The sequence below is a fragment of the Macrobrachium nipponense genome, chromosome 14 (assembly GCF_015104395.2).
Source record: "Macrobrachium nipponense isolate FS-2020 chromosome 14, ASM1510439v2, whole genome shotgun sequence".
NCBI classification, from domain to species: Eukaryota; Metazoa; Arthropoda; class Malacostraca; order Decapoda; family Palaemonidae; genus Macrobrachium; species Macrobrachium nipponense.
In genome coordinates this window covers 35729864-35747128 of record NC_087207.1, presented here as the reverse complement: position 1 = coordinate 35747128, position 17265 = coordinate 35729864, and the positions used below count along the sequence as shown (strand labels likewise).

At 35.7% G+C, this 17265-nt stretch overlaps 2 protein-coding genes across 2 annotated transcripts in view; one reads left to right on the top strand and one right to left on the bottom strand.

The window, feature by feature from the left end:
- Positions 1–17265, top strand: part of LOC135226462 (protein LMBR1L-like) — a 152559-nt gene that overhangs the window by 115980 nt on the left and 19314 nt on the right. The gene's annotated exons all lie outside the window — the stretch shown is intronic.
- Positions 2201–11971, bottom strand: LOC135226463 (uncharacterized). The gene is made up of 6 exons (XM_064266062.1): positions 11533–11971; positions 5920–6828; positions 5371–5584; positions 3526–3677; positions 3155–3325; positions 2201–3021 (listed from the first exon to the last, which is right to left on the bottom strand). The coding sequence occupies exons 1-6, from the start codon at positions 11539–11541 to the stop codon at positions 2806–2808; spliced, it is 1671 nt and encodes a 556-aa protein (XP_064122132.1). The 5' UTR covers positions 11542–11971; the 3' UTR covers positions 2201–2805.

Sequence of the window (17265 nt, the reverse complement as noted above, 5' to 3'; positions counted from 1 at the left end):
GATATTATATGATGATGCAATTTTTTCAGTATCATTCAGAAATGTTCTTAGGTCTACCTTTGGATGGTGAATGCTTGTTAGACAATATCAATATACAGTATATGGGTAATGGTATTGAAGGGAAATTATATATACCCTAAATCACAGTGTGTAGTTGTTAAGTCAAACATTTTTAACTTATTATAAAACTTGATATGGTAATTTGACATTTGTTATGGCCACACTACTAAAAGTTTGTTGACAACATGGTGAAGACCTGGAAATTGACAAAATTGTAAAGTATCAAGCAGATCAGTATATCAAGTTTGTGGATATTTTTTGGTGAAATTTTGACTTTCTGATTTTAGGAAATATTCTTAATTGGACAATGGCTTAGTCACAATCAAATTGTTATTTATTTAAAGAATTGGCCTTCTGTGGTTGAGTCTATGAGTGATCATTATTTTGAGACTAAGTGTCCTGTGTCACTGAAGGAAAATTTAGACTTGATGTTTGATGAACTTCTGTCAAGTAGTGAAGCCTTCACTATTCAGTTCTGTCTTCGTCATCATACTCTAATATCATTTTAATGTTAGATGGGTCTTAGCTTATATAATTTTGTTTGCATAGATTTCATATATGTTTTTATATGCTATTTTTCTAATGGAGTTTTAACTATTTCGTCAATATACTAAGATATTGTGTTGTAGTTACTGTAGAAGGTTTTGTTGTAGGCCTGATTGTGGGATCAGTCACAAGTTGGCAGAGGTGCCTCTACTTTGTGTCGCTCATTCTCCAGGTTAAACTAGGTTAGCTGGTTGACCTTGCTTGGGTTTGCTGTGCATTAGATAAGCTTTCTTGCATGTGAATAGATCTGGGATGAAGGTAAGAATGTTGTGGCATGCCTAACAAAAATATAAAGTTGCATGCTTTTTGAACTGATCTTGTACTTCTAGATTGATATTTCGTAGTTAAAAAAAATGTTCATTGTTAAATAATTTGAAATAATTACAGTAGTGGCAACATTTCAGTATTATACAGTGTCTTTTTCCCAAAACACCCCTGTGAATAGAAACTTTTAGCACATTCAGATCTAACATTTCCATGGGGTACAAAGACTTGTAACAAACCTCCAGCGAGGCTCATTTCTTCAAGGATGGAAAAGAATTCGACCTGAAAAGTTGATGTCATTTGACACCTCCTTTATGGTGATGTCAAACAATTGTGTGCATTACAGGCTACCATAAAGTTCTCCTAATGTCTCTTACGGTGATGTCAAACAATTGTAGTGTGCATCGTAGACTACCATAAAGTTCTCATAATGTTAGATTATTTTTATTATTTTCAAGGAGTTTAACAAGCCCACAGAATAAGATTTCTTGGCTCTTAAAGGGCTCGCAAAATATATTTTATTAAATGTGGTTTGAAAATAGAACAAGATAAGTTAATGTTTTAAAGATTTGAAAGAAAATGTATAAAGTAAAAATCAGAAAGGAATGTAGCTGGGACCTAAAGAGATACTTCAAAGAACCTATACTATAGTACCATCTAAGGTGTATTGCAGAAGCATATTGTAAGCAGCAACTCTCATTAATGCCTAATTTGCCTAATTTTAGATGGAAATGAAAGTAGAATATGTAGTAAGAACTCAGTGATCTAAGTTAATGTATGGTGAATTGTAAAATGGGGAATCAGATTCATGATTGATGGATTGAAGAAGAATATGGTTTTCAATCTTTTGAGATTCCAGTGTTGTCAAATGTAAGATAATATCTGAGGGTGATGGCAGATGGTTGAAATCCATCTGCTTCCAAAATTGAGGCCATTCTAGAAAATGATCACAAAGCCAGTTTGAGTTAGCATGAAGATATTGACATATCCCTCATTAGATTTTTTATGCAACAACAGGCATAAGTAGCAACAAAATATTTTATTACTGAAAAAAAAATTATCATGCAAAATAAAGTTATGCTTTTTTATGGTGCAATATTGTTACAGTATTATCTTTCTTTTATTCATTTCCAGTTATAGTTATCTTCAACTTGCCATTGTGACTTTATTTTATACTTTGTCATATCACAAAAGTAATGCACAATTATTCAGCTTTAAAATGACATCAAAATCAGTCTCTGCATGAAAAATATGCAATGAGCAACAGTATAAAATTATCACCAAGCTCATATGCAGTAAGCCATGAATCTTATAGTTTTAAGAGTATGCTCTTCACACTTGACAATTTAGTTATGTAAAAACTGACTGATGGCAGCTGAGGAGTTGTAATTAGTGTCAAACTCATCTTTAGCATAATGTCAGTATGTATCATAATCATTATCCGATTTTCCACTTTTTGAGGGATTTCTCTCCATTCTTCGGTTTTGTTCACTTTCTCCTTGAAAAACTTGCTGATATATTTAAAACCAGTAGGTGTAGTCTTTATTACAGTTTGATTTACTATTGTCAGCTAATTTTTACTGGTAAAATCTTTCTTATGTTGTTATTCATCAGATCTTAGAATTAACTATTTTTTCATTTAATGCTGTAAAAGACAGGTTCCACACCTCCAAAGATCCTTTGTGGAAATTTTTAATTTTTGATGCCAAAATTTGGAACAGTCTGCTTTGATTCACATGTGACTTAACACAACAGTATTTTGGAGACTCCATTAATATATTTTTCCCCATGTAACGGTCATAGTTGGTCTTATTTTTCAAAATTTTTCCTTCATGTAAGGTAACAGGAATATTGATTAAAATTTATTAATAGTTATCAGTACACAATTACAGTAATCCTATTAATAGTATACGATAAACAGAGAAATGTCATATATTAACAGAATGTCCAGTCTTTGTGATTGGCTGGTCTACATTGTACAGGACAGGGTTTATTGATTTTATCTTGTGCAAACTCATTTCTGGCTGTACGCATTCCTATGAAAGTAAAGTTCAGACGTCTTGTAGGGAATGGGCGAGACTCTGGATACTCAAGGCATGAATAGGCATCATGTGATGTGTGATTCTTTTTGAAAGTTGGCCACAGTAGCCACTGGAAGAAAAGACATTAAAATATACTGTAATTAGTAAATAGAAATTCTAGTTAGTGTCTTTGGTCAAATTTATGTATACTAAAGAATTTCCCAACATTTATACTGTATTTCATTGATATGGTCCATACTTACTGAAAGGTTGAGCTGGTCACTTGAATGGTGTGATGTAGACTTGTTAGACCACTTGAAAACTGTATTCCTGAGCCTTGGCATCGCATCAGGGTAAAAGGAATTACAGCCTCCCCACATTCCTGCCATTATGGGTTGATCATGCATAGGGTTATCTCTCATGAAGTGGAAGCACTGGAACAAAATACATAGTACGTACTGATAACTCTACAGGTTATGACTGCATTTGATCAGGACTTTCAAATTTGAACTACAGCATGATTTGAGTATTGATTTTGATGCAAATAGGAAGCATAAAATTTCAGATATTGTCTTGAGGTTGAACAGTGATTGGTGACATAAGAATGTAGTAAAAAGGGAAAAGTTTCTCCTACCTTACGTGACTCAAGCCAGTCATTCACGGCTGCAATTTCTCGCTGTAGTAGAGGGGAATCCATGTCTCTGATCAAGAATTGGGTAACAAGGGGGTCACCAAGAACACTGACCCTCCAGATGGATCCAATGGTCCAGCTTAGGTCTCCTAGGCCTATCAAAATGGAAGCATGTAACTTTTGTGGTTTTCACCTTTGAAAAGTTGTTTATTTGTTAATAAATTATTATTATTATATGCTTAGAAGCTATTAGTTTGAAAGAGTTTCTTGAATTCTATTGGATTGTTTGATTTAATTTCTGGTGGTGTAATCTAGGTCAGTAATACTTTCTGCAATATGCTCAGAGTTGTTAGAGTGTATTTTTGAGGTGTATGTGAACAAAGGGAACATTGGAGAAATATGTGAGGTTGGTCCAAGATATGTATGAAGGAGCAAAAACACAGGTTAGAAACAATGTTTGGTTAACTGAAATGATTCTAGTAAGAGTTTGTTTATATCAGAGTCCATATCTTTTGTATCTCATTTTGCATATATTATCTCCAGGAATAAAAGATCATTCCCCCTTGTGCATGATGTTTGCTGATGATACCATGAGTTATAGTGGAGCCAAAATTAGGTCAGTGGAGGAAGGTACTGGAAGATAAAGGAATAAAGATCAGTAGAAAGAAGACTGAATGCCTAAGGTTCAATGAAGATCAAGAGTCCAAGATTAGTATTGATAGGACAAGGTCGAACAGAGTAGAACAATTTAGGTGTCTTGGTTCAACAGTAGCTTGTGATGGAAATTTAGATATAGAAATAACACAGTGCAGGCTGGATGGAAAAATTGGAGAAAGATGTCTTGTTTGACCACAGAGTCAACATATAGGTTAAATAAAGTGTATAAGACAGTAGTGAGACCAGCATTGGAGCTGAAATGCATCCAGCAAAGAGAGCACAAGAGAAGAAATTGGATGCAGTATCAAGATGAAAATTCCTAGATTGGTGTTTTGAGTGACAAAAATGGATAAGATCAAGAATGAAAGAATAAAGACTAAAGTCATAGAACTATTAAAGAGAGCTCTGGAAAGAAGGCTGCAGTGGTATGAGAAGTGATGAGACTTGTAGGGAGGAGAATGATGCAGATGGAGGTGCCTGGTGGGAGAGCGAAAGGAAGACTGAAGTGAAAGTGGCTGGATAGTGTTCAAGAATATCTGAGATGCAAACAGTCATCAGAGGACGATGTGTACGACTGATCCAGGTGAAGGAAAGTTGTCAGAAGCATCAACCCCACATAGAAGTGAGGAAAGATGAAGCGAAAGAAGATTCAAGTATATTTTTAATGTTCTTTCAGCATTTTTATGGATTTCACAAATTTCTCTTGGAAATATAGAGTAATTACTGTAGCGAAACTTAAGTATGCATGGAGTTATTTTTTGAAAACCCCGAAGTATAAAGAAAGGGTGAGAAAATTGCCAAAAAATTATAGCATTGTTTTGGTAATTTTAAAGTTAAAATTGACCGTTATGGCACTGCAGTGCTGTTAAAGAGCATATTCCCTTGAAGTTAATAGTTGGTCAAGATAATTATTGTATACACTGCCTACAGAAAATTTGTCTTTTGAAATTTTCTAACAATTTTGAAAATCTTCAGTGTACATTAGTATATTAATAGTTTGTTTGCTGGTACAGTATGTTACACATTTAAAAGAAGTGGTTGTCAGTTATGTGTGTGCATTCATTACCCTGCAATCCTAGGTACTTTATAGGCAAAGAACCATTACATTTCAGTTATTAAAGATTTAATCTTAAATAAATAAATTTTATAATCACTAATTTTGTTAGATATGTTTTAATTTTTCTTCATTACCTCCAGTCAAGTTTTTGACATGGCAGAAATCCACATTTGGATATTTACAAATGAGGGAGCACATCCATTGTTCTTGTTCTTTTCTTTCAAGATTCATGTCATGGTAAATCCGAATGAACCATCCAGGGTATGCAGATGATATTTGCTTGATAATTGATGGCGTGTTGTTGTAGTATTCATTGAGAAATTTTCCAAAGAGGCTGAAACTAATTACCTATGAAAAGGAAGATAGGGCATTAACACAATTTAAATTTTGCTGATTGATGAAATTTGCATGATATTACAGTCAGTAATGTAAAGAAGCATCAGGAAGTGGTTGCATCATAACATTGAATGAGATTACCTTTAAAACAGACAAATAATTTATTTTCATCCTTCTTTCATTAGCTCTCATGGCTCATTTCGACCCATTTTTGCTTACATCTGACTCAGAAACCAGAAGGGTGAATGAATGGGAGTGTACACATTTGTTTTTTTAAGGAAAAGTCTTGATGCAGCCTCTTCATGATCAGTGAATGGATTGGTATTCAGCATACCTCCATAACTTACCTTTTGGTGGTAGCCACGCATTGTGACCCAGTCATTACACGTTGAGTCTCCAAATGTTGCATTTATCCTTTGCAAGATCTGTTTTTCAGTTGCATTTGTAGGAGGATTGAGTTGGAGGTTGGATTGTAGTTCCCTTACACAATTGCAAGGATGCATCATAGTTCTTATAAGAAATGTATTATCTCCTGGGATGAATATTCTTGATTGATAGGTATCTTCAGGTTTCCCAATGTTTTGTTTTATATTTTCTTCAGAATTCATTTGGCTTCGTGCATATTTATGGCCTTGAGATACTTCAGTTTTAACTTCAGGATTTATTGTGGTCACAGAGGTTTCATATTCTTTGACGCTTGAATGAGCTTTATAATTTCTGTATCTTACTGTATTTGGTACTTTTGTTGTAAGATTATATTTTCTTAAATATTGTAAAGCAGCCTTGTGTGTTTCTTCAAGGGTTTCTTTTAAAAGTGTAAATGAGTATTCAATGGGGATATATTGGAAATCAGACCCAGTGTCTTCTTCCATCTCAATTTTATATAATTTTTGGTCTGATGTACTGTTACTTGTCTGATAGTTTTGTAAATTATTTTTACTTATTGTTACAGCAGTTTTGTTTGATGATTTACTTGCATGAAAATGTATGTCTCCTGGTACTGCATTTGTTCTCTTCGACTCTGATACGCCATCTTTATTTTTTGCTTTATTACCCATCACTTGCGGATGTGATTGTAGTGTGGCAAGAATATTTTTGGTGACATTAAGATATGCATCACTAATCCCATCTTTTGAAAATACAGAGTGCCCACGGTATGGAATTGTGTTGTGAATAATATAAGTGAATATTGTTACAACTAGTACAAGGTAGATGAAGTACCAAGCCTTACTTGCGTCAAGACATCGATGGCAAATCTAAGGACAAAAATGAATTAGCATTAGTTTTTGTAATAGTCTTATTATGCAATTAAGAGGAAGTAATTGTAACTAGAGAAGTAACCAGTGTTTGAGGTATGCTGTGATAAGGTATTTTAAATTTGAAAATTAATTATTATATTCTGGGTTTGGTTAGTAGAATGTACTGTTATTAATAAGTAGCCTTACATAATAGAATTAGAAAATAAAACAAGTATTTCTTCATCTCAATTGAGTTTTATGTACAGTATAATACTCTCAGCCATGGCCCATGAAACTTAGCTGTGTGACCCATTGGTAGCTGTGTTGTTGGCACCTATAGGAGTGCCAGATGCACAATCATTGCTAACTTTAACCTTGAATAAAATTAATAACACAGAGATTAGAGGGGTGCAATTTGGTGTGTTTAGTGATTGGGAGTGGAGGAAACATACCAATTTACAGCCTTTTGCCTCAATAGTTTTTGAGATCTGAGAGCAGACAGACAGACAAATAGCCATCTTAATAGTTTTCTTTTACAGAAAGCTAAAAGAAGATATCTGTACCTCTATAAGTAATGGAGGAAAAGATGCTTTATAATTATTTACTTGTTTTCTGTAAAGTCAAAATCAGTTGAATGCCTTGTTTTCATGTTCCCATAGCTTTGAACAAGTAATCATAGGCTTGTGGAACAGGCACTTATTTTTAAAGTAATGAATACTCTACATTCATATATAACAAAAATAAGAAAATCCAGCACATCATTATTTATGCAAATTAGGCCTATGATTATGCAGTACTTGCTTGATTAATGGTTAGTAATCAAAGAAAATATGTGGATGAGGAGAAAGGCAGAAAATTAACAGATCTTTAAATATTTGAAATGGTTAAAGATGATTTTATATTATTCAGTAAATATTTTTATTTCAGCCTTGTACATTTTTCCATATCAGATGAAATACAAATGAGATGCCTTACTTGATGTAGATCGTGTCATACACTTATCAAAAATATTTCTAGTAAAATAGTTATTAGATGTCTGTAACTACAAAAAATCATTTGTAATTACAGTACTCCCAAAATGAATATTTTTAGTTGTGCTGAAGCATGTAAGCCTTGTAATGTACTTTTTGTATAATTTATTGTTAAAATGCAGTCAACCCCCTCCTTATTCGTGGCTCCAGCTTTGCAGACTTTTCTATTCACAGATTTTTCTATGGAATATAAACAGGCAGTCCCTGGTTATACCGACGGGCTTGATGAGTAGCAAAAATCATCATTAAACCGAAACTCTGCGATTAACGACTTCCGATAACCAGTTAATGGCACCTCTGTTAGGTATATAATTAGTGCCATAACTTAATTATCAGCACCAATAAACCAGAACTTGACATATTATGGCACCAAAAATCATAGATATAATGGCACTAGACAGGCACTATAAAAGTGGATCTCTACTAACTGAGTCTCCTGATAACTGGAGACGGCCTGTTTATTACACATTATTTGTGGAATATTCACCTATTCACTGTATTTTTCATAGAGAAATATTCATTAATAATTAAATTACTGTGTGTTTTCATGACAAAATGCATTTTTTGTGATAAAACTATTAAAATACTCAGGTATTAATGCTCAAAATAGGACTTTATAAGCAATTTTACAGAGGTTTTAAGTATTTGTGGATTTTAGCTATTCGGGGGGGTTGTATTACACATCCCCCACAAATACTGGGGGTTGACCGTAAATTACTCTTTAAGAATACTATAGTCATATTTTCATATGTCATTTTACACCTAAGGTAAGTCAAATTTAGAGTTCACCATTGAGTCTATAAAAATGGCAAACTTATGGAGTAAAGATGAGAAATATTTAAAGTACGTACTGAACATGAGTTCTAAATTGATAGAGGGATGACAGTTTTTATCATTCAGCAAAAGTCTTTTGACAATTATTACTGTACTATACTACAGTAAACCCCCACTATTCGCTGACTCACCTATTTGCGGTTTTTTTATGGACTATATATACCCCTTATTCATGGAAAATTTGCCTATTCGCTGTATTTTTCACTGAGAAATATTCACATATTAGTGCTGTATTTTCATATCATTTCATGACTAAATGAACTTTTTGTGATAAAACTCTTAATATACTCAGGTATAAGAATTTAAATGGCTTTTTAGTGTGTTTTAACTATCAAAATAAGCCGTTCTTCAGGTTTGCAGAGAGGTTTTAAGTATTTGCAGATTTTACCTATTCATGGGGGAGGGGGTACCCATCCCCCCAAATACGGGTGTCTACTGTATATGTATTTGACGAAGAAGATGAGAAATATTGAAGGTACAGAGCAGAGTGCTGTAAAATATTTATATGAAAGATCATTTATTCTTCATATAAGGTTGTAAAGCGAGAAAGGGATATTTTTATTCAATAATAACTCTGCCAACTAAAACATCATCTTGTATGTATTTCTTAACTCACTGGAAGTATTAAAAGTTAACAGAGACATATGCAGGAAGGTTGACTTAAAGGACACCAGGAGTGTCACCATTCATCTCAACGACCTCAAAAATTATGGATTAGACACAAATCCAAAGTAGTTTTCAGTTATTTTTACATGTCACCCACCTCCTTCCCACCCCTTCTCAGGCCTCCTTTCTATCAGGGTTGAACTTGGACTTAAAAAGCATTAAGAGTGTCATCATTCATCTCAGCAACCTCAAAAACTGTGGATTAAACACTAATATCTGTTATTTTAGGTTATTTTTACACGTCACCCTTTCCCACCTCTTCTCATCCTCCCTCCTATTGGGGGCTGAACTTGGAGTTAGAGGGCATCAGGAATGTCGCTATTCATCCCAGCAACCTTGAAAACTAAGGATTAGACACTAATGTCTGTCATTTTTGGCTATTTTTACATGTCAACCCCTGTCATTTTTGCTATTTTCATATGTCAACCCCTCCCATCCCCCCTCCTATGGGGTTGAACTTGGACTTAAAGGACATCAGGAGTGTCACTATTCATCTCAGTGACCCCAAAAGTTAGGGATTAGACAGTAGTATCTGTGGTTTTCAGTTACTTTAACAGGTCCCCCCCCCCTTTGCTATTAGGGCTGAACTTGGACTAATATGGCACTGGGAGTGTCACTACATATTCTCAGTGACCTTGAAAACTATGGATTAGACACTCAAAAATGTTTTCAGTAATTTTTACATTTCACTCATTCCCCCAACCAATGGTCCCATTTTAATTCTGTTATTGCCATGACCTTCCTTGGCTTGATATTGACTTATATTTTAAATCTCATCAAAATTGGTCAAGAAATGTGGATTTGTATAGTGTCCATACAAACAAACACATTTCTTGTTTATAATATGTGTAATGAAAAAATTTTCTGACTGTAAAGTACACTTGTGTTCTAACTTAATTCAGTGCTGTATACAATGTGGAAATGTATAGGCATGCAAAAGAACACTCTGTGTACAGAGAGTATGCTAAGCCTAAAAAGAGCAGGAGGCGCGTTGGTAGCATTTGAGGAATGAACTAGATTTCTCCGGTAACGTGGGGCCTGTAGGTGAAAATTCAGGACTGCTTGAAAGTGCATACTCTAGCCCCAGTTTTCACTCATGTGGGAAATTCCTCTTTAATCATTCTCTCTGCTACAGGGACGACATTTTTTTTTTTATCTAATTGTATGAATGATTTCGCCATATGAACATGTTAATTGTCATGCAAATTATCTTAAATGCAACGCTCAGATGACTGAAGGTGGAATGGGATTTGGAAATGTTACATAGTTTATTTTTTATGAATTTATTCACAAGAGATCGACAGTTACTGTCAGATTTTGTAATTAGTCATTTGCAAATATGTACACCCCAGGGAATATTCCAATATTCCGTCAGTGGGGGTCGCGTCATGGAATTTTTTTTTTTTATATATTTGGGTTGTTGCTTCACACACACACACACACACACACACACACACATATATATATATATATATATATATATATATTATATATATATATGTATATATATATATATATATATATATATATATATATATATATATATATATATATATATATATATATATATATATATATATATATATATATATTATATATATATATATATATATATATATATATATATATATGTGTGTGTGTGTGTGTGTGTGTGTGTGTGTGTGTGTGTGTGTGTGTGTTTGGAGAGAGAGAGAGAGAGAGAGAGAGATGATTGTTGGATTTCAGCCTCGCAGTCAAGATCTGAAGAATACCGTAGCGTGTTATATCTAGTCATTAACCTTAATAATTATACCCTTGGCCGGAAGGAAAAATATGGGGTGTAACGGTGTAGTAATGACAGAACTAATCGATGAAAGCAAAAGTGAGAAGGTAATATTGGATTTATATATATATATTATATATATATATATAATATATATATAGATAATATATATATATAATATATAATATATATATATGTGTGTGTGTGTGTGTGTGTGTGTGTGTGTGTGTGTGTGTGTGTGTCTGTGTGTGTGTGTGCGCGCCTCAAAGCTTGCCGAAGACAAGGGAAAGATAACATTAACTGAATAAAATTTTTATTCAATTGGCTTTTCACAAACTTGGTTTGTGTTGCCAGAAAAAAACTAGTTGTGAACAACATTATTGCTATTAGCACCTTCTGAAAAGAAAGAAAGAAAAAACTTAGACTTACCCGAAACATTTGTTAGATGAATTGTCACTTAAAGAAGACACTGGTAACGGTTTGCACTGTTGTGTGAACAGTTTTTCTCTTGAAATGTATAAACTTTTTATGTCAAAGTCGCCCATGAATACTATTAACAAATCACCAGAGATATTCAAACACGAAATAAACGTTTCAAAGCCAAAAATTCTCGATATACTAGTATTATCCAGCTGTCTCGGAAGAGAAGCGTCGTTAACGCCTTACTTTCTCAAGATCGACTGTTGGCGTCGTTCTCCCAAGCCAGCTTGTATGGATGGATCAGGACCCACTGGCCTGGATGAAGTGAACAACCAGCAGTGCGTTGTTAATCCTCAATGACTTGACGTTTTACGCCTTTACAAAAGTCACTGACTTTTATTGAGCTGTTTACCGTTAGATGAAGTAAATGATTTACCTTCGGTGCGGAAATTGCCGTGTTTATTTTTACTCTTTCGTTTATTTCGCAATCTCTTTAGCAGCCTAGATGCATTCCAATATTACTATCAGCGAGTTTGCATACTAGGACCAAGCACATTATATTAAAGCATATTAGGAGATAAAATAAAATTAATATAGGAAAAATAAAATAATATAAGAGTAGCCACTTCGTTGTGCATCTGTCGATATATATTTATGGTGCACAGTTTCCAGTTGAAGATTGACAGATGATATTGAAACATGCCTCTATCGGCCATTCACCCAATTGCGCGAGTCGTTGCGTTATTGTCTGTAGACTAATTTTAATTTCCATAAGACATCCGGTTCGTGACACAGATTGTTTATTGCCCTTTAAGTATATTAAGTATATTATTGTTATTATATTATTCAGTAGATGAAACCTATTCATATGGAACAAGCCTATAGAAACCATTGACTTGAAATTCAAGCTTCCAAAAGAATACTACGGTGTTCATTTAGAAGTAAGAGAGGAAGACAGAAAGAAGAGATATATACCACATTAAAAAATAATAAATAGGTAATTAGTGCATTAAAATGCGAGAAGGATATAAAGGACCTCTGGAACTGAGAACCTACCACCACAAACCACTTTATCTTCCAGAGATAAATATGATAATGAAGTGGCCTTTGCCAACAGAAACTGCGCAATACCAAGTATGTATGGGATATCGGAAAGGGAAGGTTATTATATCATAGCGCTGTCGCTACTGCAGTGCGAACATTTCCAAAAGCAACTGGTATTGCAAAAATTAAATAAATAAATGACTTGGATACTGAGTGTGCGTGTGTGTGAGGGGGTTGGGGGGGGGAGGGGGTTGAGAATGTATGGTAACTGATTGGTTTTAGTAGAGCAAGCTTGATAGTATAACATTTAATGAGAAAGTGAAAAAGCAGTATTCCTGCTGGAGGACAAAGAGTGATAGTGTTTTGGGTAACAGAAAGATGTTTGTAGATACAAGGCATGGGTAGTGTGGGCTTGTGATGAAAGTATGCCACTAAATTTACGGATAATGTGCAGGCCACAAAATGTTATGGAATAGACGAAAGGGCCGATGATTTTAAGAATACAAACATTTAACGATTGCAAGTGGCACATGACCGTGTTCATGAATTATATGACAAAAGTGCATGAAGTGTAATTGCATAAACTATGTAAAAAGTTTCATTAAAATTATCTTTATCGTAACGCAACTGTATTATTTGCCTTTTGCAAATGAATATCTGCCGGCGTAAAAATTTATCCTGGGTCAATAATATCTCTCTATTTTGCAAATATCTATCGGCATAAAACCTAATCGGGGTTAATATCTCTCTCTCTCTCTCTCTCCTCTCTCTCTCTCTCTCTCTCTCTCTCGTGCAGGTTTAAAGAAACAAAAGCTGCAGATTTTTTAGTTTTTTTTTGCTGAAAACGAAAGCCAGAAAATTTTGAAAAGTCGGTAAACATTGAAAGGTGCCAGATTAGAATAAGACTGCACTTATAAAATGGTTGAATTTCCGACGTAGCGAAGTTGTAAGCATTTCCGGAACTAGACCTAACGAATAACATTGATTATTCATAAGCTTTGGTATATTTTTGATAACACAAGCAGTGGCCTGGTACCAGGAGTGCTAGTTTTAAGAGGTGGAATCATGAAATAGGGGACACAATATGGAGAACTTGAGGCAGCTTTTACTCTGCAAGGGAAAAACCCAATGAAGAGCGAGGCCAGTGCTAAAAGAGCCTAAAACAATCAGCATAGAGAAAAACTCTAATGTAGAATTACTTGAAGTTGAGAATAAATAATTACTAAAATTACATGACAATCACTGAGAACATTAGTAGGGTACTCACGTACCATGAAAAACGTATCAGTTACTGACTGAAAGGTGGAATACAGGGGTACTACGAGATACGAAAGGCCCAACTTACAAAAAACTCGAGATACGAAAGCTAATACGAAAAATTTTACGGCTCTACATAAGAAAATTGCTCAAGATACGAATGGTTGTTGCTGTGAAGTCCGAGATTCGCCCGGACCACCGATAACAATTTTGAAACTCGCGCGCCGCCAACTGAGTAGACTCGCCACCATCCTCCTGCTCTCCCATTGGTTCCTGATGCTAGTCACCACCATGAGATCCTTCTCTCTTGTTGGTCAGCATCCCTCCCATCATGCATCTACTATGTAGCGGCGTGCCTTGGCCACTCGGTACCAGCATTGGTATCGTATGCACGCAGTATTCGTTCGTTCTAACGATTTCGTTTATTAACGTAAATTCGTTAGTGATTTCGTTGTACGTAGTATACTTTATCATGTTGTGTGAGAACTTTACTCCATACTTATACGTACTACATAACATAATTACGTACAGTATACGTATACATAGTCATGGGTCCCAAGAAACTTGAAATCCACGGAAAGAAGAGGATGCTCTCTTTGGAAACGAAGATGGAGATTATCAAGAAGTATAAAGCTGGTATGCGATTGAGTGTGATCGCCAAGGAATGTGGCCGAAATCCGTCGATAATAGGCACCATCCTTAAGCAGAAGGATGCCATCAAAGCAGCTACACCTTCCAAGGGCGTCACTAGTTTGTCCAGCAAGAGGACCCACGTGCACGACGAGATGGAAAGGCTTCTTCTTGTCTGGATAAAAGACAAAGAAATCGCTGGCGATACGATAATGGAGACGGCAATCTCCCACAGGGCCAATGCTATTTTCGGCGATTTGATTGCCCAGGCCGAAGACGACGGAGGAGAAGGGACATCAACGCCAACCCCAGACTTCAAGGGTTCGCATGGGTGGTTCGAGAAATTCCGTAAACGGACTGGCATCTATTTGGTGGTGCGGCATGGGGAGGCTGCCAGCTTGGACACGAAAGCGGCCGAAGCCTTTAAAAAGATGTTCGACGAGATGATGACCAAGGGAGGCTACAGTTCTCAGCAAGTCTTCAACTGTGATGAGACTGGCCTTTTTTGGAAAAAAATGCCTCGTCGGACGTACATCACGCAGGAAGAGAAGAAGCTACCTGGGCATAAGCCTATGAAAGACAGGCTTACGCTCGCACTTTGTTCGAACGCCAGTGGGGATTGCAAGGTGAAGCCCCTACTGGTCTATCATTCCAAGACTCCTCGAGCCTTCAAGGCCCACAAAGTGCTTAAGGAGAAGCTTACAGTGATGTGGAGGGCTAATGCGAAAGCCTGGGTAACGAGGCTTTTGTTCATGGAGTGGGTAAATCTGTGTTTCGACCCGACAGTGAAGAAATTCTTGGAAGAGAAGCGCCTCCCTCTGAAATGCCTGCTGGTGTTAGACAATGCCCCTGATCACCCTCCTGGCCTCAAGGAAGATATCCTAACGGAGTATTCCTTCGTTAAGGTTCTTTATCTTCCGCCTAACACCACCCCTCTCCTCCAGCCCATGGACCAGCAAGTGATATTGAACTTTAAGAAGCTGTATACTAAACATCTTTTCAAGAGATGTTTCGACATCACCGATACCACAAACCTCACCTTGCGTGAATTTTGGAAGGAGCATTTCGATGTTGTGATATGCATCCAACTCATTGACCAAGCTTGGCAGGAGGTTTCGAGGCGAACCTTGAATTCCTTGTGGAGGAAACTCTGGCCTGATGCCATATCCGCCCAAGACTTTGAGGGATTCGATGTGGGCGAAGCTGGTGCTGCAGATTCAGAAACAGTTGACGATCCTGAAACTTTTGCAACTAGATCTTGATGAGATTGTTGCACTCGGCAAGTCCATGGGGCTGGTTGTCGACGAGGACGACATCAACGACCTTCTCAAGGAGCGCCAAGAGGAGCTTACGACAGATGACCTGAAGGTGTTGGAGGCCATGCAACATAACGTTGTTCAAGAGGAGTTCTCTAGCAGCGGCTAGGAGGAGGAGGACGACCCTATGACAACGGCAGAAATTAAGGATGATCTAGCTGCTTTTCATAAAGTGCAATCATTTGTAGAAAAAAAGACACCCCGAAAAGGCTTACACAGGTCGTATGCTTGCGCAGTTTGATGAGGCTTGCCTGAGTAGTTTCAGGAACATTGTGAAAAGTAGGCAGAAGCAATCTTCCTTGGATAGTTATTTTTTAAAGAGGCCTTTAGTAGGAGTCAGCAAAAAGGAAGATCCAATTGATACTAAAAAACAGAAAGTTGAAAGTGGTGATGAAGTTGAAATTTTGTAAAAGAAAAAAAAATATGTAAAGTATAAAAAAAGTAAAAAAAAAAATTTTTATTTTAGTTTTTTGTAAAGTTAAGTGTTACAGTTTTGTTGATGTGTTTTGTAAAGTTTAGTTTATGTATGTTTTCCTTACATTTCTTTATATGTTTCGTAAAGTTAAGTGTACGTACGTATCTGCCGTTTGTCTTCCTCCTCTGTCACCACTTTCGGAGATAGCCTCACTCGAAAGGTAAGCTTCCACATTTTACTACATACGTATAGTATTTCTTGTATACCATGTACACTAATACACTTTATTTACAGGTAATTAGCAGTACGTATTAAGTTAGGTATTGAATGATCCAAATTGTTGTAGTATTTCATTGTTTATATTGTTTATAGATCAATTTGGCTTTATTATGAAATTTACTGGGGTGTTTTTGGAGGGCTTGGAACGGATTAGCCATTTTACATGTAAAATGCGGTTCAAGATACGAAAAACTCATGATACGAAGGCCGCCTCGGAACGGATTTATTTTGTATCTCGAGGTACCACTGTATAGTGTAAATAAGTCACCAAGTACTGGGCTTCACTCTAAATTGAAAGAGAGAAAAAAGTAATAAACTATGCAAAATGATAATTCATAAATGGTACCACATCCACATTGTAACACAGTGAAGAATGAGAGATAGCTGTTGGGTAGCCTGATGGAGTTGGCTTGAGGCTTTTGTATTTTTTTCTGCTTTTAAAATTGGTGCATTTACACAGCTATTTATGATTATTGAGGTTTTAGTAGCAGATACCTTAAAGTCCCCCTAAAGGTAATGCTACTAGAGTACAGATCATGTACCTAAAAGTCTTTTAATTTAACATATTTTCTTAATCATGCTTAACCAAAAATATAATATATTTCTTCCCATCCCTTCAACTGTTTTAATTTTCTGATTCACATATTAAGTAAGGTTTTAAAGTGATAATATTTCATGGTTTCCTTTAAGATTTGTATTAGGCTGCAGATTGGATTTGGATTTGATAGACTTGCTCGGATTTAAGCCTTTTTTTGTTGTTGTTGTTGTTATTCCTCGCCTTCTTTTAACAATAGCTAGGTA